This window comes from Felis catus, chromosome B2 (assembly GCF_018350175.1).
Source record: "Felis catus isolate Fca126 chromosome B2, F.catus_Fca126_mat1.0, whole genome shotgun sequence".
Classification (NCBI taxonomy): domain Eukaryota; kingdom Metazoa; phylum Chordata; class Mammalia; order Carnivora; family Felidae; genus Felis; species Felis catus.
In genome coordinates this window covers 141,211,863-141,229,032 of record NC_058372.1, presented here as the reverse complement: position 1 = coordinate 141,229,032, position 17,170 = coordinate 141,211,863, and the positions used below count along the sequence as shown (strand labels likewise).

Below are 17,170 nucleotides of genomic sequence, written 5' to 3'. Positions count from 1 at the left end.
GTTAAAACACCCATGGGATAAGCCACCGTGTATTAAAAATACTACGGTATTTTTAAAGCAAAGCCCACTTGTCTGTCACCCCTTGCAGGCACTAAATCAGATGCCCATTATTTGAGATATCTCAGGAAAGAGGATTGGCTACGTTAATAATAACAATGTACTCACGGTGCACTTTTCAAGTTGAATTAATTTCTGTAGCTAATTCTGGTTGCTGAACGTCTTCATTTAAAATATACATATACATGTATTTTGTTCAGTGTTTTAATTAGGCCCAAAGGAATATACTTTCAAATTTTGGTACACTTCATTTGTTATATTAATGAAAAGCCACTTTAAATCAAGTTACATGTTGATATTTCATTATGTATGCTGTTCTCACACATCTCTAAAAGAGATTTACGTTACAGGTAGTAACCACAAATACTGGCAGTGGACATGCTGTTAATTTAAAATGTAAAGTTTTCTTTCGAGGGGCAGCAAAATTATAAGGTTACACTCCTCCCCGGTGCACCCACCTCCCCCGTAACGTGGCTGTACCTCGAATTCCCAGCGGATGCCCTCCACCACCTGCAGCCTGGCCTTCCAGAGGCCCAGCCTCCAGCCCGCGGGATCAGTGGTCCACGCCAAGATCTGCCAGACCGAAGACAGAATTACAATACGGAGCCCAGACTGAGGGCTGAGTAGCTGACGCGGGCTGTCGAACATCTGCGACTCCGAAGGAAAGGATCTGGGGCCTCGGGGCTCGGTGGGTCCATGCACCTGCTGTAGCGTGGCTCAGATATGCGGGCGGGATTGTGGCCCTCTGCACACACGCACTCACACTCACGTGCTCAGTGATGCCGGTATCCTGCCCGGCCCTGCCCCAGTGACGCGGACGGCCTTGAAGGTGGTGTTGGCCTTGCCCTGGGCTACCGCTCAAGGTTTCTGTGTTCCACACACCGTGCCAAGCAGGTTAGCCATATGCCATCTCCTGCACCCACACCACCTCGCCGAGACGTGGGCGGCTCTTCCGCCATCCCCTCGTGGCCGAGGAGAAAGCCAAGACTCATGTGGCTGATGGGCATGGAGTTAACGCGTGAGGTCCCCCAGCTGCTGAGCACCACGTCCCACCGAGAGCAGGCTCTGCCGGAGAGAGACCCCGTCCCTATCGCTGGGCTACTGTGACACAAGCCTGTGCTTAGTTGCTAAAAAAGGCCCGCGCTCTCTGTCACGGTCCCGTGTGAGGCGTGAGGCGCGGCTCCCTTCAACACTGTCCGCTGACATTTAGCCTGACACGTGTCCCTGCACTAAATCTGACTTCAGTCCTTGTGAGCAACTTTGTCAGATAATCTTTCCTCCCCTTGGCAGGCTGAAAGCCACCTGCACAGGAAAATGAGGCAGGAAGATGGCGCTTCTTACTGCTCAGGACCCCGGGTCTCCCTTTCCTTATCCTTCTGGTGAAGGAGGTGGTAACTGAGACGATTATGACGGAGGCAGCCGTCGGCCCGTGCTTCCTCCATGCGGCCCTCGGTGCCTGACAGACACTTAGACGTTATTTCACTGGACCCTCCAGGTGACCCTCTGCACCGTGCACCCCTTATAATTATTATCCCTGCTTTACAGAGGAGCAAACCAGTGCTCGGAGAAGTCGAGTGACATGTGCCAAATCACACAGCAGACGTAAGGCATCAGGGGTGAGTGGAGGCCCAACATCTCTGCTGACCAACAGGTGCGTTTCCCAACTTTCCTACTGACGCTGGGGGGTGGGGAGGTCCTGGCTGATGTTTTAACGTCTTCTGATGGAAAACAGGAGTTTCAGACAACATGCTGCATCTTAATCTTTTCAGATAATTGTTAGATGTCCAGGCAAACGTCTTATGCCTGGCTGGCCTGTATTCAGCACCACAGGTGCCGAAATGGCCTCTTTATAGAAAGTTAGGATAGATATGGCAGTTTAGTGACTGAAGGAGTGTTTCACACTGTGTCTGGAACTCAGAGTTGGCTGAATTTTAAAATCATAATTATTAATAACAATATAAAATAGCTAAGATTTGTTGAGCACCTACTCATGGTGGCCAGGTCTATTATGTCATCAGTTCCAGTTGTACACTCCTGCTTCCTGGTCCCTCCATCTAGTCATACTGGCCTGTTTGGCTGAGGACCACGGCAAACTCTCCTACCTCAGCACCTTTGCACATGCTATTCTGTCTGGCTGGAATGCTCACCAGTGGACTTTGCATGTGGAGGCTTCTTCCCACCCCCCAGGACTCCAGGAGACCATCCCTAACCATCCAGTTGGCACCTTGGGATGCTCTCGAGAGCACTGGCTTTTTTTTTTTTTAAGTTTATTTATTTTGAGAGAGAGAGGGAAAGCGGGGGAAGGCAGAAAGAGAGGGAGAGAATCTCACGCAGCCTCTGTGCTGACAACAGGGCTCAAACTCATGAACCACGAGATCGTGACCTGAGCTGAAATCAAGAGTCAGACGCTCAACCGCCTGAGCCACTCAGACGCCCCTTGAGATCACTGGCTTTTTCTTCTCAGCACCCACTGGAGTCCTGGAATTATGTTATCCTCATATTTTCTTATTTGTTTTCTTTCTCTCCCACTTAGGGTTGTCAGATGCAATATAGGATTCCCAGTTAAATTTGATTTTCAGGTAAACAACAAATACCGATACTTACACTAAAAAAAAACTGTCGTTTATCTGAAATTCAAATCTAACTGGGCGTCCTGTATATTTACTTGCTAAATGTGGCAACCCCGTTCCCACCAGCCCAAAGGCTACATGAACAAAGAGACTATATGGCCCCACAATGTAGGATTCCCAGGGCCTGGCTCACCGTGGGCTCTCAGGAATTACTTCCCGAACACACCTCATAAGTGGCCGTGTGGAGATTTCAACCCAGACAAGCCCACACTGCAGCCCATGCCCTTCCAGACAGTACACAAAAGAGCACTGTCCCTGGCTGGACCATGGCACCCACGCGGGGGATCGACACCCCTGGCCATCCCCAATCCCCATTGTCAAGAGACCAGATTCCAGAGCGGGTTGGCACAGGTCCGAGTAAAACTGCGTAGAAAACAAGAGAAACAGGGGGAAATGAATCTTGGGAGGTGAAACTAGACCATGGGTATGCGTTGGTGATTTGGGGGCAGAAGAGGCTGTGTGTGAGCAGGCGGGGAGGTGACAAGAGGCAGCGGGCATGACCTCATGGGAACTGTGTATCCATTAGAGGTGCTTGTCGCCATGGAGACCAGACAAATGGGCGAGCCGGCCCAGGGAGGCAGAAATAAAGGGGCCGTAGGGACGAATGTTCAAGGAGAGCCAGAGAGTTAAGTACGTGTAACGTTGCCGAACGAAGACTCGGGGTGCAGACAGCTGCCTGGACAGCCACAGCACATGTGCCGTGAGGGAAGGCGCGGAGCTGCAAACCAGGAGGCTGGTAGCTGTGATGTGGAAGGATGGGGGAGCTAAGACAGGCTCAAGATCCATGCCAGGGGGCCTCTGAGCTGGATCTTCAGGAGGCGGCATCTCCCGGCACACAGAACAAACTCTAGGGTGCCTGGGCACACACCCAGAGGCAGACGCCGGGGGAGGACAGTCCCCAGTGCCACAGCCCTGTGGTGCCTCCCACTGCTAGGGCCTGATGGGAGCCGAGCCTGATGACTGACGACCGAGGGCCTTGTCAGACACACGGGCAAACCTGAGCCCATCTTAGACTTGGTCCCGTTTGCCCCTCAAGTCCCTGTGAGGCAGAGGCACAGGAGGGAGCAGGCCACAGGAGCCACGGCAGGCCAGTGAGTCCCCTGGCTCTGTGTGCCAGGTAGTGGAGGCCCCTGTGGGCCAATCTCTTCCAGACGGTGAAGCCGGAGGCGGCTGGGAAACAAGGTCCTCCTTGACAAAAGCAGACAAGGCGGAGAACCCTCTTCCTTACCTTCTCCTTCTTGCTGTGGATGAAGCAAAGGACATAGAGCCTGGGCTTCGGCAGCCATCTTGCAGCCTGAGGACAAAAGCCAACCCTCTGAGCACGGCGGGGTGGGAGGGTGGAGGGGGCCTGGGGCCTTGGTGACCTCACCGAGTTGGAGAGCTGACCCTGGGACCTCTTTTCCAGGGTGGACTGTCCCATGAGGAGAATGAGCCTGAATGACGAGGGGCTGCGGTCAGGTCCCCGGGCTGAACGTCCCGGCCCGCGTGGCACCCCCTCACCTCACAGCCGCCTTCCTGCCACGTGCCTGGGTCCACCCGCAAAGCAGGGGGTGTCCAAAAGGTGCCAGAGAGAGGGGATTTTAAGTAGGCTGTGGGGGGCTGAGAGAACAAAAGGGAGACGCCAGGAACAGGGGGTTAATCCCCCGGGCCTCACTGGGCAATGCCACGAGGGACAGCAGACACAGGAGGCTCCCCTCCCCACTCTCCCCTGCCCATCCCCACCAGTCCCCCAGCCCAGCACGACCACCACCACACAGCTAGGGACGAACCGTCAGGATGCCCTGGTGGGGAGACCCACCGCACCTGCCCTGTGGCCACACTGAGGTCCAGGCAGGTTCCCTGAAGGTAAAGCCCTGCTCAGTGCCCCCACCCTGCCGCCTCATCCAGGCCCCTCATCTGCTTACCTGCTCACATGCTCTGCCCTCCTCTGGGAATCCTGCCCTGTCCTTGGACGCCTTCCCCAGTGCCGCATCCTTCAAGAAGCTCTCTTCAGTCCAGTCAACCCCGACGGACTCCTTCCAGACCCTGCCCATCCTCCTCCCAGCCTTCTCGCACCTTCCCCAGGGCCTCTCCCTGGGCTCCTGCGGTCCCTCCCAGCGGGCTCCTCCCTCTGACTCCTGCCCCATCTCTTCCCATGGTGACCTGCCTATGTCACCTCCTCAGAGAAGCCCTCTCTGATACACCAACATGGGAAACCTCCTGTTAGTCTGTTATGTTGACTGAGATTTTTCCCTTTATAATACATATTCGATTTGTAACTTTTTTTCATTTGTCTTCTTGTTCATTGTCTGTGTACAGCATCAGGTTGATTGATTCCCACTGTAAATATGGGTCTTGGTTCATAGTAGACATCTATCTATAATCTATCTATCATCTATCATCATCTATCATCTATGAATCATAATATAATATATAACATGTAAAATATATGCTATAAATATATAAATAATCAACAACTGACTCCTTGTCCTCCCAGATCACTCTGCCTGTCAGTCTCTAATCATATTTTGTCGTGATAACAATTATTTGACTAACTGCCCTACTCTTCATTGAATTCACCCCTGCTAGCCCAGGAACTGATCTTCCACTCTGTGTGTCCACTGCCGGGGGTGAGGGGTGGGGGCCCTGGCGGGTGCTCGTCCAGCCCTGTTGACCTGACCTCCCCACCGGGCCCCCTGGTGTTTCCCTGTTCCTGGTTCCAGGCAAAAGGAGTGAGTAGTTACTAAGCTCCTGCCTTTCTGGGCCCTGAGTGGTGAAGCTCACGAGCATGACTTCATTTAATCCGAGACCTGTATGAGAGTTCCCATTCACGGCCCAGAGTCCTGGTGCAGTGGTGGGGGGCAGGGGGTAGTTTAATTTGCATGAGGCCTTCCTGATTCCGAAGCACCCCACCCCCATTTACCCACATGAGAAACTGGAAAACTGGGCTTTTTTTTTTTTTTTTTTTTTTAATTTTTAAAAATGTTTACTTACTTGAGAGACAGAGTCCGAGCTGTCAGCACAGAACCCGACACGGGGCTTGAACCCACGAACCAGGAGATCATGACCCCAACGAAGTGGGGCGCTTAACCGACTGAGCCACCCAGGCGCCCCAAATGTAAGGAATTCTTAAAAAGAGCCATCCCAATGGCCCCGGGATCTGACAATTCTGAAACTTGATACTAATGTGTGTTTGTAAGATGAGTCGTCATTCTGGAGCAGCTCCACCTTCCACACCCCTGCTCCGGGCCCTTCCCCGGAGCCCCTGGCCCTCCCTGCTCCCCCAGCCTATGCTGCAGCTCTCCTGAAGGATCTACTTCCCCCCACACTCTGAAATTTGGGGGACGGCCTCTTGGCATCCGGAAGGAGGAAGGGGTCTGCTACGACCCCCCAGGCTGATACGAAGCATCTGACTCGCGGCCCCGCATGAAAGAGGCGCATCCGGCGGTCAGCCAGGGCCAGGCTGCCGCGGTAGGACCCGGGCTGCAGGAGTGGCCTCCAGCCGGTGGCGGCCTGGCCGGTCCTCGGCGGGCCCACGTTTGTGAGCCCTGACGGATGTAGTTACCGAGGAGCTCGGCCCCCACATCTTCAGCTGAAAACAACACAGCGCCAACTGCTTCCAGCCGGTTTACGTCTGCAGTTCTGGGCGTGGCAGACACTCGACCACGCGGCGGGAGCGTCCGGCTTTTTCTCTTTGGCTTCAGACACCGTGGCTGCAGCCTGGACTTCACCTGTCACAACAAAACAGCTGTTCTCGTGTCCTCGGAAAACACCAGCCTGGAGGGGCCAGCAAACGTTCCCCAGGCCTGAGATCGGTGGCCTTAATCTTCGAGAAGTGTGCACATGCACACGCGTGTGCGGGGGTGTGTGTGTGCTGGTGAGTGTGTTAGGGCAGGTTAAGTGTTCAATTCCCAGACCATGTTTTGTTTTGTTTTGTTTTAGAGAGAGAGAGAGAGAGAGAGAGAGAGAGCGCATGCACGAGCGTGGGGGAGGGGCAGGGGGAGAGGGAGACACAGAATCCGAAGCAGGCTCCAGGCTCTGAGCTGTCAGCACAAAGCCCGACTCCGGGTTTGAACTCATGAGCCATGGGGTCATAACCTGAGCCGAAGTCAGATGCTTAACCCACTGAGCCACCCAGGCGCCCCAGACTGTTTTTCTGTTGGCCCTGGAGTGTAGTTTAAAACAGCAGTGCAGTGAATTCTGCCCCCACTTCCCTGTTTTAGGAAGTTCTGAGCCCAGGCCCCGAGATCCACAAAATGGCTAACAGGAGAAAATTCTTCCTGAAGAAGCCCCATTCCACGTACAACAACCAGGCCTCTGCAGACCATCCTTCCAGTGCCGACAGGCCTGACATGACCCGGCAGACGGTGTAATGAGGTTCCACCCAGAGCTGCCTATGACACGCTGGCAGCGGGGACGTGACTTCAGGGGCAACTGCCTCAGAGCAGTGCGTTTAGAGGCGACATCTGAAGGGAGACAGGAAATGGAGGGGAGTTGCTCAGGGACCGGCGATTCACATTTGTTCTCGGTCTGTGTGTGTGTGTGTGTGTGTGTGTGTGTCTGTAAGGGCTTTTATTGCTCTGGAATCTACTCTTCTTATTTAAAAATAAATTCTCCCATGTCACAAAATTTGCATCTACATCTGAGTCCATTGTGTGGACTTACTACTTCTTCAACCAATTGTGGGGGGCCTCATAACGGCCACAGAGACCCCAGCCGGGACCCCTTCCTGGGGCCAGGGGAACTGGCTTCCTCTCCCACCGGGGGCCTATGTAGGGGACCTACCTGGATTATTCAAGTGGAAGGTCCACCTTGGCAGACAAATCAAACTCAAGGTCCCAGGAGACATACTAATGAGTTTGGAGCCCCGGCATGGCTGAAAAGGGGGTTACAACAGAGAGAGAGGGCTGAGCGTTTTGAAATGACCTTGGGGTCGAGAGGTCGTTTGGTCCAAGTAACCCACGTTGCAGATAGAGACTGAGGGTGGAGACACCAAACTAAGGGAGAAAAAGGGGAAAAAGTGACACAAGGGTTTTGTAGCTTATGAATGTAACTCCTACAGGTTCAATTTTTGTAAAAAATTAATATTCTGGTGGAAAACATGGACAAAGGATACAAACAGAAATTTTCCAAAATGCCAAATAGAGATGAGTCAAGAACATATTTTTAAAAAGTCCAATCTTGAGGTCAAAGGAATGAAAACAAAACAATGTCTTTTTTGCCTACAAATTTGAGGGGGGCAGTGGGTACTCAGTGCGGGCTGGGTTCAAGGCGCTGGACCCTTTGGTAAGCTTCCACTGGGATTTTCAGTGATGGGACTTCCCCCGAGAGTCCCTGGGGGATGTGTCCAAATAGCTTTAAATATAGTCATCCCACTTGACACATTGTTTTTACAGGAATTTATCCTAGGAATTTATCTTAATGAATTAATTAGAGATAGTCACAAAGATTTACCTTCTAGGATGTTCACTGCAGCATTTTTTACGATGGTAAAAATTTGGAAAAGACATAAATGTCCAACAATAGGGGATTGGTGTAATAAATGGAGCCCTAGGCAGCCACTAAGATTCAAATTTTAGAAAAATTAATGACACGAAAAGGCTCATGATCTAACACATTTTAAGATTTGCTTATAAAATTGAACCCTTTATGAAAGATATTTCTGGATGCCAGAATTACAGGTAATTTTTATTTTTCACTTTTATTTCTACGCTTCCGTACTCTTCAACATTTCTACAGGGGACGCTTTTCCAACTCTCATCTTAAGAAATGGACACAGAAGGGACCTTGGATGACGGAAGGAAGGGTGCGAGGAGGGAAGGGAATACATATTTGCGAGACGATTTGCTAACTGCAGCCCCAGAGCTGTCCCGCTGGGCAGCCCCCGAGCCCCGCAGTGCCTGCTGGACACCTGGGGTCAAGACAGGGCAAGACAATGGTGTGGAAGGCCTGCCTGCACCTGGCCCGGGGTTTCCACACACTCTCGGTCCTGGGACTGTCTGGAGTTTCATTTTCCCAGTGTTCCCGTCCTCCGTTCCCACCAGCGAGAGGTGGCTGGGAAGGACTCGGCACCCCTTTGTTTCATCCTGGTGCCCGGTAAGACTTGCCCTCCCTTCCTGACCCTGACAGGCCAGCTTTTGGTTCCGGGGGCCGTCCCCCGAGTCTGCTTTGCCCAGATGGCAGGAGCGCTGGGCCAGGAGCAAGGGTCGGGCGTCGGGCTCACCGGGCACGAGGCAGGGAGGAGGCAGCTGAATAAAGCCCAGGCGACAGGGAACCGTCACCCCTCTGTCTGAGCAGGTCACGGTGACCCCCCAGAAGGCTGCACGGGGTTGGGCCGTCGGTGGAAACAGGCGGCAGAAAGGGCACAGACAGGCAGCCGGAGCCTCGGCAGAAGCTGGCACTTCCATTTGACCCCATCTGACGCCATTCCTAGGAAGGGGATGCGGATCACCCTGAACACATTTGCAGAAGGAAAATTCAGGGGCCAGATTCTCCCTCAATCTACATCACGTTACGAACAAGAGAAAATAAAGACATCTGCCCCGTTAGAAGTATGTTCCTGGAAGGAAATCCCGCGGGCTCGGTTCAGCTGGGATGAAACTCACGTATGTACTTGGCCACATTAGCGAGGTGCTCGGTGCCCGGTGCCCCCCCGCCTCGGAAGGTCTGGCAGTGAGCAGAGCACACCAGCTCTTGCCCTCGCGGGGCTCTGACGATGTTTACTGATGCAAACGCCGGGTTGGACGACGTGGTGAAGAGTAAGGGTGAACTTTGGGAAGGCGTGTGGTCGGCGGGAGAGGGAGCCCTGGCGAGGTGGCGACGGCCTGTCCAGGCTCGGGGACGTGCCCCGTGGGGGCCCCCTCGCCGGTGCTGCCAGGCCGCGCAGGTAGAGGAAGCCGCCTGGCCCAGCCGGGAAGAGAGCTGCTTTTGCCCATTCCTAGTGGTGTCCTTTTGAAGCCATCTAACGGCTCAGTTCCTAAGAAAGTTCCAGCAGAGGCCCTTGATTGCCCTCTGGAAGGCTAATTAGTCCCAGAAACGGAGCGTCTGTAGGGCCTGCGGGACAGGGGAGCCATCAGCCGGCACAAATGGCCGAGACGGCATGGGGCTGCCTTCTAATGGCTTTTTGAAGGTTGCTCTGCGTTTGATTGACAAATGCCATATGTCCCCAGTGCTCAGGGCTTTGGCCTCTCCTCTGAGCTCTCTCCCCAGCCTCCAAAACAGGTTCCTCTTTGCTTTGATCTCATGTGTATGGTTTATCCGTCTCTGCTCTGTGAAAGAGGGGAATGCACCCCTCCCACGCAGGGGCAGAGTGGGCGCTGCCCCCTCCCTCCTCGCCCTGCTGGCTGCAGCCCGGCTCCGGGCGCCAGGCCCGGCAGAGGCTCCGAACCGCAGGGATGCGAGGCCTGGATGGCTGCGACCGGGCTGCCCAGGCTGGCGGGGAGCACGCGGGACCCCACGGGGCCACCTGTCCCTGTGGGCTGCCCCCCGGGGGGCCACAGCTCCACCCCCTGCAGGGAAGTGGCAGGGAGGGCTTGCTTCTGCCTCATCCTGCCGGAATTGTGGCCCTTTCCCTCCCATCCCGGCTCCTCATCAAAGAGCACCCGCCTCCGTCCTCATCCTTGAGGGCTGACGTGCTCTTCTCCAGGCGGTTCCAGAAACTTCTCATCACTTTCATCGGCTTCTCTTGGGGAGGCCCACCGAAAACCAGAGATCTCGTTTCCTCACTTGGTTCTGCTGGCTGGAAAGTCCCGGCCAGGAGGACAGGCTTGCTCCCAAAAGGTGATCGGAGGGGCAGGAAAATTAGAAGCTGGCAAAGCTGTCAGGGAACACGGTGACAGGCTCGTCACTTGCTCCAATGACTGCCTGCATGTTTGCTTTGCTTTGTCAGAAACAACATCGCCCTCCTCGCATGACACCGCAACACCTGTGTGTCCCCGCACGCCCTTCGGATGGTGTCCTCACTCACTGTGACAGTTCTTCCATTCTGGAGGACCCCCGCCCGTGTCCTTCCCCACACGGCTCGCTTTCTCCCTGCCAGGGGACCCCGTTGTTTTCTGTCGTCTACATGGTCTGACCCACCGTGAGTCTTGAACCCCATCCAGGAGCACCCCCTGAACCGCCCCAGCACCCGCTCTGCCCTCCCAGCGAAGCCCTCAGGAAACTTACTAAGCCTGGGAGCTACTGGAAACCCCCCAGGGAGAGAATTCCTTCTGGCTCACCTCGTAGCCAGGTGTCCCCTTGCCACCCGCTGAACCACATGAGCCACGTGGACAGTGACAGCCGCAGGACCCCAGAGGACAGATTTCAGAGTCAACACGGGCTGGGGGACACTTGGCAGGCTGGGCAGAGTATCTAAGGGCCAAGTGTCGCATCGCTGACCTCACGCATCACTCCCTCTGGGGCCGGGGCGGACTTCTGAGCTCCAGGTTCACGGCTAGGAGGGTCACGTGGACACTCCAGCTTGGCTGCGGTGACCGAAGACTCACGAGTCACGGAGCCTCTTTACCTCCGGCACAGAGGTTGCACAAGCCCCCCTCCACGTGGCGGTGGGGCCTGTTTGGGTCTGAGCGGGAGCTGTTTATCACTGTGGGCTCGCTCTGGACCATCCGCACCGTGTCACTCTTCCCTCCACGGGGCTCTCCCCTGGGGTCTCCCCGCCCCGACCCCGGTGGCCCATCTGTACTTCCGTCTACTCTGAGCAGGGCCCGGCCATCGTAGCCACCGCGTCCGCAGTCCGGGCCCGAGAACCATCCCTCCCAAGCAGACGGATCCTGCTCACTTCCAGGGACCGGAAGGAGCGTCCTTAGTTCTGGCCACAGAACAGACGGCCACACGGTGCCACTGAGGAAACAAGAAATATTACCCGCCCCCACCGCCCCCACCCCCCATAATAGTAAATAATAAATGAGCAAAAGAGAATGAGAAGACATACTTATAACTATGAACTGGTGTTTTCTCAATCGCTTAACTCTATTCCTTTTGACAACAATTTCCTTGGAGGACGTTCGTGTTTCCCTCCGGGTGGACCCTGATCTTCCCGGGGTCGGAGCGCACACTCCTGCCGGGCCCTGCGTGGACCAGTCCCAGCTCCTGCCCTCAGGCCCGGGTCTGGGGACAGGTGGCCCGCTCTGCTGTGCGGCTGGAGCACACCCCACACGGTGCTTGCCTCTCCTTCCGTACTGGGGAAGGGAAAGGGCCGGGCGCTCTGGCAGCAGGAGGGAGCATCACCCTGAGCAAGCGACAGGGCCCAGGGCCTCGGGGAGGAGGCCCTCCCCTCCAGCCGTGAGGGGCAACGCCTGGACCAGGTCTGAAAACCCGTCCAGAGAAGAAACTGTCTGAAGGAGGGTTTGAAGCCACAGACAGGAGAATAACTCACATCGTGTAAGCGAGGCTGCAGTGGACCGTGAGTGCGTTTCGGACCCGAAGAGCCCACACCCTGAAGCCCTGTGAGCACACAGAAGTCCATGTAACCGAGAGCAGATAAATGGAAAACAGAGGAAGAATGCCTCGACGAGCTGGAACCGTAGCTTCGCTTTCGGAGTTGCGATGCAGACAGGACCGGCAAGGTACACGGGCCTGACGGCCACCAGCAGGGCTGTGGCAACCCCAAGCTGGGAGCAGGACTGGGAACGAAGTGGGAGGTTTCCCTGCGGGAAGGATTTAGTCATTTTTAAGAGCAACTAGCTGTCATTTACAGTTGCCAATAGATCTTCTTGTGGAGGACGAGGGCCCAATTCCCTAGTGAGGGGACAGCACGGGACAGCCTCCATTTTGGGGCAGAAATAGGGCGAGCAGGTGTCCTTGGTTCAGGGGTGAGGTGAGCCACCACCCCGGGGGGCCTGGAACATGGGATCGCTAACACGGAGGAGTCTGGGTAAGCTGGGACTGGCTGGCCACGGTCTCTGGAGGGAAGGTCTCACGGGACTGCTAGAGCCAGACTCGTGCCCCAGGCACCTGAGCGCGAGGGCTGCTGGTAAGTGGGCCGTGGGGCGTCTGGAGAAGAGACCAGTGCCCCGGGGGCCCCATAGGGTTTCCCATCACTGAAACGCCTCTGATGGCTTGAGGTCGTCCGTGGGCAAGGACCTGGGGGCCTCCTGAGCCGGCCCCTTGGGGAGGGAGGGACGAGTCAGACTCACACCCAGCGCTGGGGGGATGCTGGGGTCTGGGGAGGAAATTGCGCCTGTGAAGAGAACCATCTGAAATTTTGACAATATTGTTTTTGGAAACAAAACATCCACTACCCTGTTTCTTAGCTCTCCAGAAGCAGTGAACGGTGTGCAGGACAGTACAGAGAGCCAAACTCATACCTTGAGAAATTCTCTGAGCACTCAGAAGGAGGGGTAAAGAGGGACACTAAGGATGACGAGGGAGAGGAGAAAAAGGCCAGAAGACAGAGCGGCCGCCGGGGGTGTCTGTGCAACAGGGATTCCGGAAAGAAATGATGGAGCAGAGGAGAAGCCAGAGAAACGATCCAATCCGGAAATTATAGCACACGAATTCCGTGACAATGGTGCAATAAGACCAGAGGTCAACAGCAAAGGGAAGAACGGGAGGGGGGAGGGGTTGTGGGGGTTAAAAACAACGAAACACTTTCAAACTAAAAGAGAGTCCCCCCCACACCACCCGCGGGTGGAAGGAACAGAATATCCTGCGGGGCCTTTAAGGAGCAGCGATCCGTGACCACCCAGCCGTCAGCGCCGCAGACACGTTCCGACGAGAAAACTGCTCACCTGAAGGTGGTTCGCAAAATTAAAGAGATGAAAAGAAAGATTTCCACGAAGAGGGAGGAAGATAAAGAACACGATGAACTGGAGAGAGGGTCGGGAGGACAGGCTCAGAAATTCGCCACTGAGCAGCGAGCAGGATGCGGGATCCGAGCCGCAAAGCTCCGGCGAGGGGAGGCGAGCTGGGGTCGGGGCCCACGGACGGAAAGGCTGAGCAGCTGCGGGTCGGGAGGCCCGACGGGAAAGGGAAGGCGGTGGGCGCTCAGGAAAGGGCCTCGCTGGCCGGCGAGAGGAGACGGCGAGAGACGGGAGGGCTGAGCCGGCCCCGGTTTAACGGGCACACACACACCAGTGCCGTCTTTGGGCATCGGGGCTGACGGGGGGGGGGGGGGGGGGACTTCAGAAAAGGCAGGCAGTTTTGTCTGTCTTCGTACGAAGTCTCGGTGAGGCAGGCCCCGGGGCCGCTGGGCCGTGGGGGGTGACGACTGTGGCGTTCTTTCTGGCCTGGTGCAGACGGGCCCCCAGCCCCCCTGCCTTGGCCTCTTTGTGGATTGTCCACAGGCCACCCACGAGCCCCCTCTCCCCGGGGTGGCCGTGGCTCGTGGAGGAAGTGAGGGGCACCGCGGACCCTAGGCGCTCACCTTGGGCCGTTCTGAGAGCTTGGAAGGGCTGGTCTTGAGTCACTGGTGGCCAGAAGAGACTTCCGGAGAAACGTGGGGCCCTCAGGAGGAAGCAGACAGTCCGAAGGGGATGTGAGGTCTTCCCGCTCCGGCTCCCGTCGGGATTCCCGCCTCGGGGGCCCATCGGGCGAAGGACTGGCCGCCCGCCAACGCAGCCGGGGATGCAGTCTTCCTTCCAGAATCCCCCGGGGGAGGTGCCTGGCACTGGGGTGGGTCCGCCCGGAGCCCCAAGTTCTAGAGGTCTCCCCCTGACCCAAGGCACGTGGCGGAGGCCCGTGGTTTAAGGCCTGGTTTCCGGCTGCGGGTCGGACTCCTGACAGACAGAAGCCCATTCTTCTCCCGGCAGCCAGGGCGCCTCGACACCCTCGTGCCCTCCTCACTCTCGTGCTCAAAGCCCCCGCCAGCTCCCCACGCTCGCGGATCCGCGGCAGCTCATGTCACTGCCCGGGAGGCAGACACAGACGTGCCACCAGAGAGGTCTCCCACGTGAAGAGGCTGAAGACTGGCCAGAGTCGTCCCCCTGGTCCAGTGATTTTTGGAGCAAAAGAATGACATCTGCCCGCACGACAAGAGACAACACGCTGGACCGCTGGTGAGCCGCGCGCGCTCGGAACCCGCAAGCTGAGATGTGGCCCTCAGGTCTCTTCTGAGGGGCTGGCATCTCGGGGGGCGGGGTGTCTCTCGTGGCAGGTCTGCAGGGGCTGAAGCTCACCTCGCCCCTGCAGCAAGACCGCCCACTCCGCGCCCTTGACCTCCTCCTCGCCAAGCCGGACAGGATGCGGTCTCCTCCCGACAGGCCCACTGCCAGTGGGGACAACGGCTCGGTCCTCCCCGCCCTTGGCCCCCTTGGCCTCTGGATCCTGCCCCCTCTGGTCTCTGAGGCGTCCCCTTCCACGCTCTGGCTGTGAACGCCGGCCGAGCCCTCAGGCCTTCTCTCGGGGATCCTGCTAACCGCCACCTCGCAGACCCCCGATCTGCACTCCAGCCCCGGATCCCAGAGCCCTGTGCTCCACTGCCTCTAACCAGCGGCCCCTGCGTGTCCCACAAGCACCAAAAACCCCCAAAGCCCCTGAGCTCGTCTCCCTTAGCAGCTGTAGGAACCAAGTGCCTCAAACTTAGTGGCTTCAAAAAACACGGATGCACCATCTGACGGTCCCATGGGCCGGGAGGGGACAACGGTCTCCCTCCCGGGCTGAAATCCAGGTGTCGCAGGGCCGTGCTCCTTTCTGAAGGCTCTGGGGATAGCGTCCTGGCCTTTTCCAGATTCTGGGGGCCGCCCACACCCCAGGGCTCACGGCCCCTTCCTCCGCCTTCAAGGCCAGCATCCCAGCACCTCCTGGACCACCCTCTGTGGCGCCCCACCAAGCCCCCTTTTGCTCCCCTCTTCTGCTTTTACGGACCTTTGCGCTTACCTTGGGCCCGCCCGGCTGATCTGGGACTGTCTCCTTACCCCAGGGTGAGCTGGTAACAACCCTCATTCCTCTGTGCCCGCAGCCCACCGGAGCCCGGGGGGGGGGGGGGCACATCTTTGTTTAGAGACCAGGTCGTGTACCTGAGGCTTACAGCTGGTCCCCCGGACCCGTGCCTTCCTCAGATCGCCTCCTCAACGGCCGGCAAGCGGACCCAGGGTGACCCACGCCATCGGCCGTTCCTTCCCAGCCCCTCCGTCCACACGGTCCCTAGGCCTCACGCCCCAACACCCCAGGATCCGTCCCGTTTAGAAGGCTGCTCACCCTCTTCGGCCGACAGCTGCCGCTCTCGCTTGGCCCTCAGCACCCCCTGCCTGGATACTGCAAAGCCCTAATGGTTTTCCCGCTGGTTTCGCTCCTCACATTCCCATCTAGTTGTAATGGGAATCTCAATACCGCTCAGGTCTTTCAGTAACCCACCGAGGCCGGCCACCCCCGGGGATGACGCAGGGCTCTGGTGTTCTTGTCCTTGCTCAACTCCCAGCCTCCTCTGGGCACCCTCTCCCTACCCCCTCCTGCAGACCACTTCAAAACCTGCAACTGAACCGTCCTGGATTTCTTTTAGGTCCCGGAATGCCCAGAGAGCTTTCACAACTCTCTCCTGTACGATGAGCACTGTGCCGGGGAAAGAAGGACTTCTTTCCTTAGCTCCGTTCCACCTCACGCAGTCTCCTACAGGAAGCCTTCCCAGATTGCCCCCTCCAACGTGGGCTGGGTTCTTCTCCTGTAGCCTCTGCAACAGGCGTCAGACTGGTGCTTACCTGCTGACAGTGTGCAGCCCCGTTTAGGCACGGGATGATGCTCAGTATGTTTTGGAAGCGAGACGGCCACTGTTTATTAAACGCCTACCGGATGGCAGACTGCGCTCAGGCTTTGACCACTCTGTTCTGCTCATGAGGCACGAAGGAGTGCAAACTAGGGGCTGTGGTGCCTAGACGGGGTCATGGGAGAACACCAGGACTCTCCTCCCCTCAAAGGCTGGGTCATGCCCACCCCCAGTGCCCTTGCAGGGGTGAGAGGGTCCGAAGCTGTCCTGGACGTGAGTGGAAGCGGTGAGGGGGGGGGGGGGGGCGGTGGCGGCTCATCAGCTGAGTCAGGAATGCAGGCCTCTCCCATCAGGGCTCCACCTGTTTCCCGTGTGCTTTTGAGAAAACAGAAACCAACAGACTTCTCACCCCCACCTCCGTAAGAGAAGCCAGACAGGAGGCTTTGAGGAGTGTTCTCCAAAAATGTAAGTTCAATACCCCAGACGAGCACGAGACTGTGAAAACGATTTGCAGGCACTTACAAATCGCACCATTTAACGACGGCCCTTGAAGACAGATTCTGGGTGGATGGGAAGAGGTGCCAGTTCATATCAAGATTTGACTGCTCAGTGCGCTGAGCCCCCAAACTAGGATCAAATGTAATTTTTGAAAACAAGGCCCACCAAGATAAAATTCCACTAATTAACAAAACCTGACTTTTTCCCCCAGATGCATCCCAATCTACTGTTACCCACCAAAGCAGACATCAAATGTTAAACGTGGGGAGAGGGGACTGCACATGAAAAGTTGGCTGAGAGAGGCCTTCACTTGAAGATCCCTTTGGAATCGAAACTCGCCTCGATAAATCACGATGGCTTCTTGCCA

At 56.5% G+C, this 17,170-nt stretch overlaps 1 protein-coding gene across 11 annotated transcripts in view; it reads left to right on the top strand.

The window, feature by feature from the left end:
• Positions 1-17,170, top strand: part of LOC109500119 (SH3 domain-containing protein C23A1.17-like) — a 47,218-nt gene that overhangs the window by 25,776 nt on the left and 4,272 nt on the right. For 6 of the 11 annotated variants that reach the window (XR_006598437.1, XR_006598433.1, XR_006598440.1 and 3 more), the window contains 2 exons: positions 1,603-1,708; positions 4,093-4,950. Coding sequence is in view for 3 of the 11 variants with exons in the window: in XM_023254523.2 (XP_023110291.2) it covers positions 1,603-1,708; positions 4,093-4,248; positions 4,575-4,893 (581 nt within the window). In the remaining 8 variants the exon portion in view is untranslated. Of the gene's footprint in view, positions 1-611; positions 746-1,602; positions 1,709-4,092; positions 4,951-14,416; positions 14,663-14,795; positions 16,405-17,170 lie in introns of those variants that run through there. The other 5 variants (XM_023254524.2, XM_045058286.1, XM_023254523.2 and 2 more) reach the window with 5 other exon arrangements.